The following is a 16,813-nucleotide window of genomic DNA, read 5'->3' on the forward strand; positions in this document are numbered from 1 at the left end:
AGGGGACGTTTGCAGAGTTGACTGGAAACACTCCCTGCATGGTGATAAGATCCTTCACAGTGTTATGCTGGACCTGCCTGGCAGAAGTGTGGGAGTGGGAAATGCATCCATGCATCGTACAGCCCATAGGATTGTGTGGCTGGATCCAGCAAATCACTGCATCAGCATTTTAGAGAGTGAGGGATGTAAAAGGTGCCACTTGGGAACACACAACCATCGGCTCCCAGCTGGGAAGAGGAAGACATATTTCATGGTCATGTTGTTTTGCATGGCAGTTAATGCACTGAATATAAACTTCCCATTCTATCATCTTGCCTTTATACACAGAGCTTGGAAATGGGAGAAAAGCAAATACTTTATGATTAGCAGAGTGACTTAAAGTTTAGAAAAATCACTTCTTACAAGAACCAGTTGTCAGTGTTCCTGAAAATAATGTTTATGATGAAAAGTTTTACATGCACATATTTTCAAATGCATGCTGAGAAGACTTGTAGTGCTACTGATAAAAGCATAGCATACCTTCAAGTAACATTCATTATAACTCTGGAAAAATGTTACATTTGCAGGGAAAAGAAAGTCATGCATTTTTCATTCTCTTCAATCATTGTGTTAGGGACTTGATGTCATAAGAACTACATAAAGTCCCATATCTATTTCCCAATTTCTTAAATATCTCTTGCCTATGAGCTCCAAATGACTGAAGGAAAGAAGCAGAGTGCCTTTAACTCACCTGTACTGACCCTTTAAGAAATTATTTGCTGCATATTTAGGTTAGAACCTGTCAAGCTGCAAAACAGAACAAAATCTAGAGCTGTAAAAAAAAAAAAAAAAACCTCCCCCAAAATAAGGCATCCTATCTTGTTTCTCCTTGTTGAACAAAAGTTATGTCTAAAACAAGCACCAGAATATAAGAATTCCATCATTATTTCTGCAGCTGAGTAGCTGGAGGAAAAAATAATTGTTCCCTGTCTAAAAAGTAAAGATGCTGTGTTAGCAATGACTCAAAGCTGTAGCTATTATATTTTCTTACAAGCTTATAGTACACAAAGCATACTGCATGCTTAACAGTCAGGAGAGCTGTTGAAAACCTATTTATTGACTTATTAAAATGTATGCTCTTTACTCTTTAAAACTTTTTCCCTTTGTAAAGCTTTTTTTTCAATTCTGACAGTCCTGTGTGTATGGTATTTCCTGTAGTCTTTTATTTGCTGATATATTGTGTATTTCATGGGAACTGATAGAACTCAATCTGGAAATTCAAGTTTTATTAAAGTCAGCAGTGTTAGTACTATTAATTTTAATATGGCAAACAGAATCTAGCTGGTACAGAATTTTGTTCTTGGCTGCATTTCATAGCTGCTGTTCTTAGTAATATTAAAAGAAAACCCAAAAAACTTCTATTGGTATGAAATGGCAGGAACTACTCAGGCAGTGTATATGAGGTTGAACAGAGGATTAGGGTCTAAACAGTTGTCTAAAATTCTGTATTAGTTTTCAGCCATTTCCCCACCCTACTGTTCAGAAGATGGAGCACCTTTTCTTCATCATATGTTTAGAAATTTAAATTCACTCTTATTTACCATGAAAGAAGAAACTGGCCACCAAAGTAACAAAGTCTGAGGTTCTTTTAGATATTAGCCCTTTTTCAGAGATGGACTTTATTGTACTGCCTGTCACATGCGTGCACGCACACCACAGGCTCCTAAATATTGAATGTCTACATCCTACACCAACTACTTTAATTGTGTCTGCCTGAGGTCACCAAGCAAGTAATAAAATTTCTTTCACAGCTCTCAAAAAGATAATCAGTCTCAGCCTCACACACATGAATATAGGCAAAGTTCTGCACACAAAACCTGGGGAAAGGTGAGCAAAAACAGTTTAGGGATGAAGGTCCATGAGAAGTGTCCTTTTCAACCATGCAAGAATGGGATTTGTGGGAGGGATGAGCCAGGAGCAGGTGTGGGATCCCTTTCAGACAGGGCTGTGACAGCGCAGTTCTGCACAGGGAGCTGCCCATGGGCAGCCAAGAGCAGGACCAAGAGTGAGGATTGGAGTGCCCTGCTGGCCACAGGGTGATGGCAGCTACTCCACCCCTTGCACTAGCCCAGAACCAGCAGGAAGATGCCAAGCTGTCCTTAAAGTAAGCCTAGTGTTCTGAGATTTCACTATAGAATTGGAAGAAAGACTGGTGCAAATTCCAGAGCTTTTATTGAAAAGTTTTGAAATGCCTGCATCAGACGTCACTATTTCAACATCTGACACCTCAGAAAGATTTTTCTTTGCTGTAGCACCTTTAAAATCTTGTCTATTTCTATTTTCCATTTATAACCAGTGCAAAAAAAAAAAAAAAAGCTTCTTCCCCCTATTGTCTGAGATGATACCTGATCACTTTTCTCTAGCATTCTTTTTTCTTCATATTTTTCTCCTTCTGGATTTAAAAGTCATTAACATTTCTTCTGTATGGTTAAATTTCTTCTCTTTGCAGTCCTCCTGTGATTATCTGAAAGAGTATTACAATTCAAAAGAGAAGCAATGTATGTAATGCATTAGATTTTGTCTCAGTCAAAAACTAAGAAAATTTCAGCAGTAAAAGAAACAATAATATTTGGCTTCCTAATCAGTAATTTGAATTTGTTTTAATTGTAGCTACTAACAAATGGTACAGTCCAGGTAAATATTTATCCCAAAATCCTGGCCATCACAGAGGAGGCATTATTTCTGGAGAAGTTATTGCAAAACTAAAGAAAGCTAGCAGTAAAATCCTTCAGCTACTCAGAGGTACTGCATCTCAGTTTGACCAGCCTGGGTCATCCTCAGGCTCTCAAGAAAGACTCTGAGAAACAAGACTCTGCAGGGTTTATTGCAGGGGTTTTTTTTGTGAGAAAAAAACACTGACAAGGAGTACATGATGGTGACATCTTGGTATGTGTAACTGATAAAAGCCTCATTAATTATAACCATAATTAATCTCATGTTCACACAAACCTACTGTGAGTTGTCCCCATTAATATTATCCTGCTACCCAATAGGAAATTATGTGGCACATTCTTCACTCAGTCTTATTTCCAAGTAATCTCTAGGGAAAAAAACTCAATTTTTTGCGTATTTGTGGATTCTTCCTGTCTCTGGTTGCTCATCCTCAGCTGCCTAACAGCTGTCTTTGCTTAGCACAATTTTCTATTTGGCATAACCAGCGTTGTCACAGAAAAGAAAACCCCGTTGTTTCTTGCAAGAGCCTCTCTGAATGTTCCCAGGATTGGAATTCACCCATCCTTTGTGCCAGGAATGCTCACCATTTTTTTCACATCGATGGATATAGAGGGTAAGAGCTCTTCTGTTTCCTTGAATATTTTTTATGTTTTCCTTGTGTTACCTTGGATCATAAACTGACAGGATTTTCTTGACGTTTTTCCCCATCAGCTTCTCCCTGTGCCCTGCTGCTTGTCTCTTGCTGCTTCAGATGTGCAGAGAAGCTTTTGTGAGGCCTGCCTGACATTTAACAGGTAGCTCTGGCAATGTCATTTTCTCAAGCACTTTATTTAATATTCAGTAGTCTGGAAGTTGTCTGTAAATTGAAGATGAGGGAGTTTCAGCAGGCCCACATTAGGATATGTTAGATTGAAGGAAAAGTTTTGACCAGTTAGAACTGCCTGCTCTTAGTATTCCTGAAGAATCCTAAACATATTAGAATAAGTTATTAGCATCTGGTCAGATTTTAATGATAGCATTCTGCCCAGCTGTCTCTGTGCTGGGAACAGCAGGAGCAATTGGAATAGAACAAAATCTGCATCACTTCTTCAAAATATACTTTAAAATGCTGAAATGAAATTACTAATCCAAGTGAAAAAGTTTGAGAGAAAGTGAGCACTATCTGTATTTCCAATTTAACACATGACTTGTTTAAATTATTAAGCTATCCAACCGTTTCTATTTTACTTTAAGGTTAAGCTTTTCTTCCTTCAAATATTATTTCTTATTTATTACCCCCCAAATACACAATACAAATGAACCAAAACAAGTGATAATTTTCTTTAAACTCAATTGGTAATTCCAATGACTCATTGAAATGACTGTGAAGTACTGAAAACAATTTATATTGCTGATAAGGAAATTTGCTTATCCAGAAGCAAATCTTCCAAGCCACTTGTTTAATGAAAAAATGTAACACCTCGTTGTGCACCTATGAAAATGGCAGGAAGACAGACCTCAGTGCTCACCACTTGTTCAGTCACACTTTGTAGCCAAGCCTACAAACCACCCATAATTCTTCCTCTTTGTTAGAGTGCATGAAGGAGCTCTCCCTCCAGGAGGGATATATATGTGTTGCTGCATGTGGTCTAATTCCACTTGTTCTAGAAAATTAATTTTCTTTAGAACTAAAGGGCTAAAAACTTATTTGAGGCGGTTTACAGTTTTTAGACATGACTGCAATAATTCTAATTGTCTAATAAAGGAGGGTGGTAAAAGACAGAAATAAGTTCAGAATCTGAAGAGCCAGTATCACAAATAATTTCAATACAGTAATGTCCTGAATAAGATTAATTTAAAACTCCTGGCCTTTGCAGTGATGTAATCAGAATGATACTTTAAAACAAATAATGCAGACTTCTGTGCTGGGAGTGTAAGGTTAACATTTGCCATGTCATAAATGAATGAAACTAATGAAGTTTACATGTCATGTAGTCCAGTTGGAACAAATACTAGGCAAAGTGGCACTGCTGAGACTAACATGTCCTAAATAATGCATTTCCCTCACTTAGTAATAATCCTTGGTCTTGCTAGAAATGCTGGGTTTGAAAAAAAAAATTGTGTTATGACCAAATGGTAGTAAAACTTTGACTTTCTAAATTATTATCTCACTCTCTTTGGAGAATTCAATATCCTTCCAGCATAGGAGAGTCCACTTGACCTCAGACTGGAGATTTTTTTTGATACATTCCTTGTTAGAGAAAAACAGAAACCATCTGCATTGGACTGTTATAGACAAGTTGTAACTTGGGTGCTCTGAATCATCTCTCCTCCATCACCTGTTCCATATCTCGGTGGAATTTTGTATCCCTGTCTATAGAGGGGGCTTGGCCTTCAAACTTTGATCTTCTCAGCCATCTTGAGATGCCTTACATAGGTAATGCTAATGGCAATATCAACTTACAGTAATTTCACGACCATAAGGCACACCCTTTTGACTAAAATTTTCGCCCCAACCTGGAAGTGCACCTTATAGTCCGATGCGCCTTATCTAATGTACAAAGTTCGGAAATTTGCCAACCCGGAAGTGCGAGCCGCGAGCCACGGGGGGGAGCCGGCAGAGCCACGGGAGCCAGATGGAGGCGGGGCTGCGGCTGCCGGGTGGAGGCAAGTCCAGGGGCCCATGGTGCTGCGGCTGCTGGGTGCAGGGGGGCCCAGGGCCAGCAGAGCCAGGGATTCTGGGTACAGGCAGGCCCGGGTGGAGGCAGAGCCGTGGCTCCTGGGTACAGGCGGGCCCGGGGCCCTGTGGCTGCCGGGTTGGGGTGGGGCCTCGGCCAGCAACCGCGTGGGGTGAGCTGGGGGCGGATCCTCACAACAAAAAAAAAGTGCGCCTTATAGTCCAGTGTGCTTTATCTGATCTACAAAGTTGCGAAATTTGCCGACTCCTGGGGGGGTATGCCTTATAGTCCCGTGCACCTTATGGTTGTGAAATTACTGTAAGCTGCTTGTTAGTAAGTTTGAAAAAAGTTTTGATATTTAAAACTAGCAAACAAAAATACATAAAAATCTTAGAGAGACATTTGCAATAATGTTTATACTAAATTAAATGTGATTTCTTTTTATGAATATTTATTTTCAACTTAAACTCCTGTCAGGGGTGTCATATACTGTTTCATTTTAATTGTAATGTCCAAGTAATTTCTGAATTTTGGTAGAGACAACATGCAATTTTTTTCCCATAAGTCCTTAACGTTTCTTTCTCAATTAAACTTTCTATAAAGTTCTGCAGAGGAAAAAGCTAAACTCAATTTCAACCAATGATATCTGGTTGTAAATTAGGAGACAGAAGTTTCACTTTCATTCTGTAGAATGGTAAGATCATTACATGCATCAGTAAGAACATGATTAAACCAAGCCTAGATGCAAAATATTTCATTTCTTCATTTTACTGCATTTACATGTTTGGGCTTCTCTTTTGTTCTTCTCCAGTTGGTAGACTTTTTAAAATCAAATTATTGTACTATACAATATTTGTACAATGGTGGTGCCAGTAACAGAATTTTACAGTGAAAATTTTATACAGGGTCAAACATTCCTTTAATAACTATCTTTATTGCCATGCAGTTTGGAATAATGGGCTTTCAAGCAGAGTTGGAGCAGGGAATTGTTGGCACAGAAAAGCCTGCTGGGTTGACTGAGAAAATAAAAAGTATTATTCATGAATGGCATCTTCATAGCTGAAGATTTCAGTTCCTATGGTCCATCTTTCAATAAAAATTGCCATAGTTTTAATTTATCTTTCTAGAGATTGAAAGGAGTGAAGTTGGAAAAATATTTTAACACATTTCAGTCCTTTCTCCTAAATGTGTATGTAGCCTTGAGCAGTGGCTGAAGCCCTGGCTAAACTTGTCTTAGATAATTAAGATAAACCCAAAGTTCCATTCTCATCCCTATTTTATACCATCTATATCTATACCTACACCTAGACATCCCTGTATCTCCTTCACCATTTCAGAATCAGACACTGACAATTCAGAGTGAAACAATAAAAATCAAAATTATGCTGAATAAATCTCTAAGAACTTCATAATATGCCCACATAACACTGCAAAACTTGAATAAAATTTAAAAAAAAAAAAGAAAAAAGAAAAAAATGTAATGTGGCTTGAGAAGAATGTATGCCTAAAGCATCAAGGCAGGAAACTTCAGTGGTGAATGCATGGCAGGAGAGGAGAGGAGAGGAGAGGAGAGGAGAGGAGAGGAGAGGAGAGGAGAGGAGAGGAGAGGAGAGGAGAGGAGAGGAGAGGAGAGGAGAGGAGAGGAGAGGAGAGGAGAGGAGAGGAGAGGAGAGGAGAGGAGAGGAGAGGAGAGGAGAGGAGAGGAGAGGAGAGGAGAGGAGAGGAGAGGAGAGGAGAGGAGAGGAGAGGAGAGGAGAGGAGAGGAGAGGAGAGGAGAGGAGAGGAGAGGAGAGGAGAGGAGAGGAGAGGAGAGGAGAGGAGAGGAGAGGAGAGGAGAGGAGAGGAGAGTCAGCATCAACTGCAGTTACAAAAAATAATTTTGTTTTTTCCCCTTTCTGGTTAAAAGGAGTTTTTGTGCTCTCATTAACAGTTCCTTTGAAACTATGGTAAGAAGGTTAGTGTTAGTAATACTTAGTATTTCTTCCACAGGGAGTGAAGAGAGTATTCTATGGACTGCTCACTAGCTGTGTTTTTTTTCGTTTTTATTTTCCCAATATAAGTTCTATGAGCAGTTAGAGTAACAATGTTTCATTTTTGTATTGTCACTGCTACTCAACAACAATTGGAAAGTCAAATGAAAGTCATGTACCTTAATCCAAACATTTTATGTGAGAGCAATCCCAAATATTTATTTAACTGTTGTTTTTTGAAAAACTAGCTTATTGCATAAGACTTCTGCACACCAGCGTTACATGAGAGTCCCTTGAGACTAATGGCTGTATGGACAATTCAGCAGCAATTTTATGTGGGTTTAGCATTCAGCATTCTGCCTGCCCCCTGACAGCAGTGCTCTGGCTGCTCTGGGCTGCTCAGGTCCACAATCCAAGCACATTTAACAGGCCAAGTCTGCACTAAGGCATCTGGCCCAAAGTCCTTTCCAATGTCAGTAAGATTGAAATGTATTCCTGCAGTGAAACATAAAGCCAGAAGGATTTTCCCACTGAAATATCTCCTTCTATCTCTCTCTCACAGAGTCACATTTTTCTTTTCAACACTTTGAGAAAAATCAGATTACCTACATAACTACACCCAAGGCACAATTTAGAAGACCAAAATGCTCCTCATTCTACAACTTTCATTCCATGAACTGTTTCCTCATACAAGTGACTACATAGTACAAGGGGTGTGGGGGGGGCAAATATATTTAGTGTTTCATGGCAAGTCTTAAAGTGCCCATTTGATGATGAAATTTAAGAGAATCACTGGTTTTAGCTTTCTAATATCATGTTTTTCTTTTCTATTTTAGGTCCTTGGTCAACACATTACTTGAATTTGTATCATGTAACTTCTATTTTGTTTTTTGTTTCTACCATTTTGTAAACTAATAAATTTTGATACCACAAAATTGATGGGTCCCATCATCTACAAAAATTTTCTCTGATTTTCTCCTGTTACACAGTTGATAAAAATATAGAAAATGGTTGGGAATTTAGAGAGTACTTTTAATTCTGAAGGATAAGCATTGTAACTTGTCAGGCTTGTTTCCAAACATTTCGAAGTAAAATAAATCAAAAAGAGCATTCCGGGTTCTCCATTTGGGGTGCTCTAAAACTGTGATGGTGTCATGCAGTATCGTTTACAACATTTAGATGGATGTCTCTTTATGTTTCCAGGTGTTTGTAAAGACCCAGCCTGTTTCCACATAGATCTCATTATTTTAAATTCATGAAAGAAATTTTTTCAAATTTAAGTGAGAACATTCAACAATGGGAATCAGAGATATTACATCCTCCTGAAGCTATTGTTTTAAGCAAGAGGTTTCTTATTTGGTTTTGATGTTATTCCTTTGTAGAAGTGCATTTTTCTTTGCAAATTCACTGCTGCCTGGGTTTGCTTCCAAGATTAGCATGGCACCATTCTTGTTTAATATATATTTTAATATGATATTACTATGGTAGCAAATAGTGCAGAACTTCAATACAAAGTATCTTACCATAGATGACAGCCATGGTATCCCTGGCATTTCTAACATGTTTTCATGTAAAGGTACTTACAAATCCCCTTACTTCACAAGAGCATTTTAATCTTGGTTACATCATTTTTTAGAGCGACTTTTAGAGTGCTTGAACACTAGTATATAATTTTATCAGGCAATCTCAGTAGCAGGTGAGGTAAAGGTTCTGTAAATGGTGAAAGTGACTTGTCACATTATGGAAATAAGCAACCACTGACCTACTGTCCATACAAGATATCTGATCATACACCTCAGCTCTCTGTACAGTATTCTTATATTCTACGCAGGATTTTGGGTATGCTTTAAACACCAGCTATTCCTGTATTGTTTAAATTATGTTTGTGTTTCTGAAATGCTTATTCCTCTAAAACTGCTGAAACACGAGAATGCCAAAGAGTCATTAAGGCTCAACATCAGTTTCTCAGCATATGAATTTGACACAAAAGTAGGATTGCTCAGTTAATAGCTGTTTGTTGTATGTCCACCTGTTGTACTTAAATTATTAACTTGAAGTTGATTTTTTTAAAATATTGAATGTATTGATTTCCTTGTTTCAAATCTTTACAGAAAGTCTTTTTCAGAAAAATTTAAATTGAAGTAAAAGCAGTCCTTTATAAAACAGCAAATGGCAAATGGAATTACTATTTTCAGCCATGCTATAGCCAATGCATGTGAAAATGATAATCAAAAACAGAACGAATTTTTAATCTCACAAGAAAGTGATATTTCAGAGGGTTCTTAAATGTACAGTGACCAAATATGAAATTGTTAAAGGCAGATGGATCAATCAAAATACCGACCCTCAGGCATTACACAGAGAATTCTTTATCTGCACCGAAAACTTTGTGTGAGTTGAGTAAGACCAGCTAACTTGCACCAGTGAAATATTTACAGGAGTCAGACTGTAGTGAACTGCATCTTTCTGCTGCTGTCAGGCAGACCTGGCTACTGTGAGGGAAAAGCAGCAGAGCAATAAATATGGGCTTGGCTTTGCTCTTAATGGTTTGGTCTTAATCCTTATCCATCTTGGAGGAACAAGTGAAGAGTTCTTTGCTTTTTATTTCTTCAGTCATTGCAGAAGTAAATAATATTACTGACGTCCCAAAAAGAAATCATGGTAGAGATCCCAATGAGATGAGGGCAATGTCATAACTCAGTTTGGGAGTGCACATCCCAAATCAAATGCAGTCCATTGCCCTTCACAAGTTACTTAGCTAAGCAGGAGAGTCAGTAAAACAGGGTTGTCAGGTACCGAACAGAAGGTTGGCCTCGATACCCATGTGGAGATAGCTAAAAAGCATCCTTCATTCATAAGGAACCTAGACAGGAGTAGTAATTTTTGGTTGCTCAATGCCCTGAATTCTGTAGTGGTTTAGATTTTCAGGTCTAGATTTCACAAATTTTATCTTACTCTTTCAGTTTTCAGTTTCAGGTAAAAGTGAATAGTCCTGAGAATAATGAGATAAGATTAAAATTACTAAGCAGTATTTTATTAAGATAGAAAATACTCTTCTTGTGACATCATGTAAAAATGAAATTTATTTGCATATTTCATGCTGAGAACATAGATAATGAAGCACAGCTGCAAGGCGTGGAAATTTTCAAAATAAGATGAATTACACAGAACACCACAGTAGTGGAGTGAGTAGCAGAGCTAGAGCTGCACTCTCAGGCTGTCCTATGAAAAGTGAGACTGCTCAAAGAGCTCCAGTGTGAATGCTAAGGAAAAAGGTAAACAGAGAAGAGTTTGTAAGACTGAAGATGAAGAAGAGATGGTGTGCATTCCCAGTGAACTCAGGTTCCCTGGAGTCAGAGGAGAAAGAGGTCTGTGGATTTATTGGACATTGAACCTTGTTTCTGGAGGGTCCATACAGACAGACAGAATGACAGACAGACCACTGTGGCTCTTTTGGCTTGGTTTTGCAGTTAGAAAGATGAATGGAATCAGTAATTATGTGTTGGGAGACACTTGTTGTGACACATTAGGTTAACGATCCTCTTCTCTTAATTCTCTTAATCCTCATATTACTTGTGTCCCAGTTAAAAATTAAAGGCCTGGAACATAAATTCAACGCTTTGTCTGTGCACAACAGTCCTGTATCCAGGGATTTAGTGACATTTCAGGCACCAACCAAATATGTAAATTTGAATGCAGCTATTTTTTGTATCCATCTGCTACTGATATCAGCAGAGCTGCACACAAGGTGATTCTTACTCTGTATTATGAACCAATCTCTTAACTGCACACCTCTCCTCTCTTTGGTTATTTCTTTCAGCCAGCAAGTATGCAAATATACAGAGACATTGTAACACTGTAACTTTCATCATATACCAAACATGTACAGAATACCCACCAGTGGACTTGGAAAATATGTCAGTGCTTATTATGCTCATGAAGGAAAGGAAATGTCAGGACCTCTTAATGTATAACATTCTGGGCCTGCTCATTAATGCAAACCCACCAGGAAAATGTCTCATGGCAATTTGACCTTTCCCAAACAATTACTCCTTATTCATGGTCAATTAGAAGGGTTTTCCTCACTAAAAAAATATGAGAACCAACTGATCAGATACCTAAAAAAAAGTTGTTGAAATGGCAGCTGATTTTTTTTTCTGGTAAGTCAAATCTATGTATTTCATTCCCTCAGCAGGGAATAAATGCCTACATGGAAAACTCCTTTTACAAAGATTTAATATAGCACGGGCACAGGAAATTGTCTCTTAATTTAGTGTTTTCATGTCTTTGCCAGCAGGTATTTAATTTTTGATATAACGCTCTTGGTGCAATACTGTCCTGCCTTGGCTATGCAGTACAAAAGAACATCTGGGGAGTTCAGTGAACAACTTCATGGCAGGATAAGAGGTGGCTGAAATTTGAGTTGCAGTTTTTATTGCAGACATCAGCTTTTCATTCCATTGTATTGTTTAACTTTCAGCATGGTTACTCTGTGGTTATATTTGATTTCAGCGTCTTATTTTGTGCCTCTGTGCCCTACACCTGAACGATAGTGCTGTAGACTAAACTTTATGCTGAAATTAAATATGCTGAGATTCAGTGTCAAAATCTTCAGTTTGTACTTGTAGAGGGTTCATAAAATAATTTTCTTCTGATGTAGAAATCTCATCTACAAAGCAAATTGGTGAAGTTTTACAAATTTACAATTCCTTTATGATGAACGATGTAAGAGTATTTTGTGTTCTTTTGCAACATTTTATACATATTTTTATGTGCATATGGATTCACAGATTCATAGAATAAGTTAGATTGGAAGGGACCTTTAGAGGCCATCTAGTTCAACCCCTTTATGATAAACAGGATTATCTTCAACTAGATTAGGTTGCTCAGAGTCCCATTCAATCTGACCTTCAATGTTTCCAGGGATGCAGAATCCACCATCTCTCTGGGCAACATGTTCCAGTGTTTCACCAATCTCATCACAAAAAAAAAAAAGGATCTTCTTTACATTGAGTCTGAAAATCAATATATATTGATGTTATATATAAACCTGATATTTTAAATGCAAAGGTTTGGGGTTTTGCTTTACATTTCACTGACTAGCAGGTCAAGGGAGGTAATTCATTTCTGAACTCCACTCTTGTCACAACCCAGCTGGAGTACTCTCTTCTGCTCTGGACCCCTCAACACCAAAACAGACCTGCTGGACAGAGTCAGAGGGCAGGAGCCCCTCTATGGAGACAGGCTGAGAGAGCTGGACTTGTTGAGCCTGGAGAAGAAAAGGGTCTGGAGAGAGCCTTGCCATGCATTCCAGTACCTAAAGGGGGCCTAGAAGAAAGTTTGACAGGGATCTTTGTAAAATTGCAGAGTCATGTAGTGACAGGACAAGGGAGAATGGCTTTGAACTGAAAGGGTGTAGGTTTGTGTTAGGTATTAGGAAGAAATTCTGTAGTGTGAGTGTGGTGAGGCACTGGAACAGGTTACCCAGAGAAGCTGTGAATGCTCCATCCCTGGAAGTGTTCAAGACCAGGTTGGACGGAGCCTTGAGCAAGCCGATGTAGTGGGAGGCATCCGTCCCCATGGCAGGGGGGTTGGACTAGATAATGTTAGGTTCCCTTCCAACCTAAATCATTCTGTGATTCTATGAAATATCTAGGTCTTCTGTGTTCCATGCATAGTTCCTAGCTTCTTAGCATTGAATTCTATTGAAGTCTCCTGTAGACAGAGGAAAATCTTGGTAAAACCAGCTGCAACTCATTGTACTGCTGATCTCAACATGTCACTAGGTGAGTCTTGCAGCAGTAACACAGCACCTGTTAGAACTGGTTAGTTATCCCTGGGTTTGGGACTGGTGCTGTGCCACAGCAGGTGCTCAGCAGCCCCTGATGTGAGCCCATTTAATTTTACAAACACAAACTGTTGGGTCACTTGCTGTCTGTCTCTTTCAGCTGGAGACACAGTGATTGCTAAGAACTGGCAGCTTATGAAAACAGGTGATACATGCTCAGAGATCATCTTGGTATGCCCTCAAGGCCTTTTAAGTTACTTTGCTTGTAATAAGAGGATGCCAGAAGACCTTTGTAGTCTATGTATAGACCGTATGTATTTATATACACAGCTATATGCCAGGCATGCAATATATATATATATGGCTGTATATATCTGCTTCAAATTTGCTGCAATTTCAAAGCCACTTTAGTACATGTCTCTCCTGTAGTTTTCTTTCTAAAATATAACCTGCCTAACAAATGCCTTCACAGTAGTATGCTGGAGCGTGTGCTCTCGTGCTGAGAGAGATGTCTGTGGAGCTGCAGGCTCATCCCATCAGCAGATCATCCTGCATTAATGCCTCATGCACTAATGCTAGCAAAGCTGTTCCAAGTTCTCTTAACTGATAAGTGACTCTCACTCCTTATCAGCATAACGAGTAACAGCAAGAGCTTTGTAAACAGAGAACATCACTAGGCTTTGCTTTTCTAATCTGTCCGTATCCTTAATCACACAAGAAACACGAGGACATGGCAAGAGAAGAGCATCTGAAGCTTTTAATGAAATGAGGTGGCAGGACAATTCCTACCTCATTCAGTCAAGGATATTCCCAATGCAAAACTTTGCTCTCCTTTCATATTTTCATTGGCCACTGGGAGGAAAGTAGCGTGTAGGGAAAGGAAGAGTTCATCAGTGCGAGAAAATTTTCTTTCCTTCTCCCGGTAAGTAATTTTGCCTGAAGGGGGCTGCTAAAAGATCCACATGAAGCATGTTACATCACTGGAAAAGGACAAAGTCACTAAAGTCACCAGTTTGGGCAGGAGGCTGTTGGTGGGGACCATCATTTATTGTGAAATCATTGTGGCCAGGTAGCTGCAAGCTGAATTCAGAGTCCCATTCCTGACACTTTAGATTTGGATTTCAGCTAGTTGTCACATATCCTAGATCCATGCCAAGCACCAATGGGAATATCACGAAAGTTCTGCTTCAGGTACAGTAGATGGCATCTTAAGGTTCGAATATTTTTTCATTACTGCTGTCTTTTGGGTAAATTGACACAGTTTGGATCTGGAGAGGCTATATTGTTTTTTGTAATCACATTTTATGATTACTGGCAAATAATAGCTTTAACTTTTCACAGAGGGAAACAGAATGACTCTGGCATACAAGTGTTCCAAGCAGAGAGCTCAAAGCTCCAATCTCCCCTTTCAGACAATATAAACTGACAGTGTGATTATGTACCTTCAGAACAAGAATGTGCTTTAGAGGTTCAGGAAATACTTGCCAAGCATAACTATTAAATATAGAAGCTGCAGAAATCCCATCACTCAATAGGTGTATGAGGTATTTTATTCCAGTCGTCCTTCTTGGTGATGGCACAAACATTTTCATATTTAGATACTGCTAAGCTTATTGTTAAAAATGTTTCAGTGGAAATACCATATACATGTTTTGATGTTTTTTATATATGCTTGATGTTTTTTATGCTTGCTTTTCAACATGGCTAATTTGGTTTTATCCTGTTTTCCTTCAGCAGTTAAGATCATGGAAGAACCAGAATCATCAGGTGATGACATTTTTGTTACAGCCAGCACTTACGACAGGTTGCCTTTCTTCACTGCTCCAAGTGATGTCTCCACCATGCAGCCCGGAGCTGTCGTGACAGACGTGCTGCTGCCGATAGCACCGCTGCCTGCAGCCACCAGCCCGTCCTACAGCCCCTCTGAGATCATCGAGCAGTCCCTGGAGTTACCAGATTCTCCAGAGCCAGCCCCGGAGGGCGCTCCCGTGGATGGCACCGGGCTGGGCGTGCAGGACATCGCCGCTGAGCTGGACCAGATGGGCGCCGTGAGCACGACAGCGCTGGACGAAGGGGAGCAGGGCAGCGCTTACATCCCAGTGCTGACCACCGAGCCTGCAGAAACCACCCCAGCACCAGGGCTCAAGTATGTCACCACCAGCTCCATGACAACTGCAGCCAAAGGCAAGGAGCTCGTGGTCTTCTTCAGCCTGAGGGTGACCAACATGCACTTCTCTGATGACCTCTTCAACAGGAGCTCGTCAGAATACAAAGCACTGGAACAACAGTTCATGCAATTGGTGGGTGAAAATCAACTTGGACAACACGTGTGGTGGTCGGGTGCAGTTTAAAGGAATACACTGAAGTGCACAGTATTTAAACAATACTAAACCCAACCACAGTTCAATCTGATAAGCTGTATTTTAAAGGATCCACAAGCCTGGGATGCTCTCAGAGTATTAAGACAGGGTTTATGAAGTCAGTGATGAAAGATTTTACTTGATCAAGAGAACCCAGATCTATGCCTAGCATGTAATTTATTTGGCTTTTTCTTAGATCCACATCAACAGTATAGCAGTGCTGATTATATCTGAGGCTTGTGTCTGCTTGCTGCATTTAAAAATAGGCTTTTAAAAATATATCATAGCATAGACTGTGATTAGATATGGATTTTCTCTGTTGGTACAATAGGCCACAGGTCAGCTCAGTAACATTTCTATTATACTATGCCCTAACCTGCCTAGATTGAATGTTTGAAAATAATTAAAGTTGGCTTTTGAGTGAGGTAATTTTTTTCTCTTCCAGATGAATAAACTCTCTAGCTGCTATGCATTTCATTACAGGGGATATTGCTGCCCATCCATCTCAATACATTATTGAGAAAAGAGCAGAAATCCAGAAGAAGATACTTCTAAACAGAAAAGTTAATTTGTTGGTGGAGCTTAACAGTTTTATTAAACTCGGGGAAATAAATCTGTGATGTGTGCACTTGATAACGAAAATTGACTATAAGAGAAATTAGTAGCAGGTAGATACTGACAGTAAGTTAAAATAAAGGCAAATCTCTGTTTTGCAGCTACTTCCATACCTCCAGTCCAACCTTACAGGTTTTAAGCACTTGGAAATTCTCAACTTCAGGAATGGAAGTGTGATTGTGAACAGCAAAATGAAATTTGCCAAGACAGTGCCATACAATATCACAGAAGCAGTACACTGTGTTTTGGAAGATTTCTGTGATGCTGCAGCCCAACACCTCAATTTGGAGATTGACAGCTATTCCCTGGATATTGAGCCAGGTAAGATTGCATTACTAATGTATGTGCAAAATCAAAACTAAGCAGACAATCTTTTTTCAGACTCTTGCAGCTTTAGACTATCTTGGGAATAACCACATTAGCAATAGCCTCCCAGAGAGAGGGGGTAATAAGACAAATAAAAGATGTTGCAAATTCTCTGCAGATGTATTTTCATATTGTAATGAAAAGCTGGGTGGAGCTGTTGGGCTGTGCATGTTCACCAGCTGCATTTCAGAGACAAATAGAGTGATCTCTAGAGCAAGTGCTGGGTGAAGACACGTGTAAGAAATGCTCACGTGCAGCTTTCAGGTGTGACATGCAAGTCTTGCACTGGAGTATGGAAACATAATTTCTGATGATTATTGCAATGTTGTAAGCAAACCATGGTTT

General features: G+C 39.3%; 1 protein-coding gene across 1 annotated transcript in view; it reads left to right on the forward strand.

Annotated features, from left to right (window-relative positions):
- The window catches only part of IMPG1 (interphotoreceptor matrix proteoglycan 1), a 57,860-nt gene that overhangs the window by 29,004 nt on the left and 12,043 nt on the right, over positions 1-16,813 (forward strand). The window contains exons 13-14 of the mRNA XM_033054169.2: positions 14,862-15,427; positions 16,204-16,423. Of these exons, the coding sequence (XP_032910060.1) occupies positions 14,862-15,427; positions 16,204-16,423 (786 nt within the window). The remainder of the gene's footprint in view (positions 1-14,861; positions 15,428-16,203; positions 16,424-16,813) is intronic.

Source organism: Catharus ustulatus, chromosome 3 (assembly GCF_009819885.2).
Source record: "Catharus ustulatus isolate bCatUst1 chromosome 3, bCatUst1.pri.v2, whole genome shotgun sequence".
NCBI classification, from domain to species: domain Eukaryota; kingdom Metazoa; phylum Chordata; class Aves; order Passeriformes; family Turdidae; genus Catharus; species Catharus ustulatus.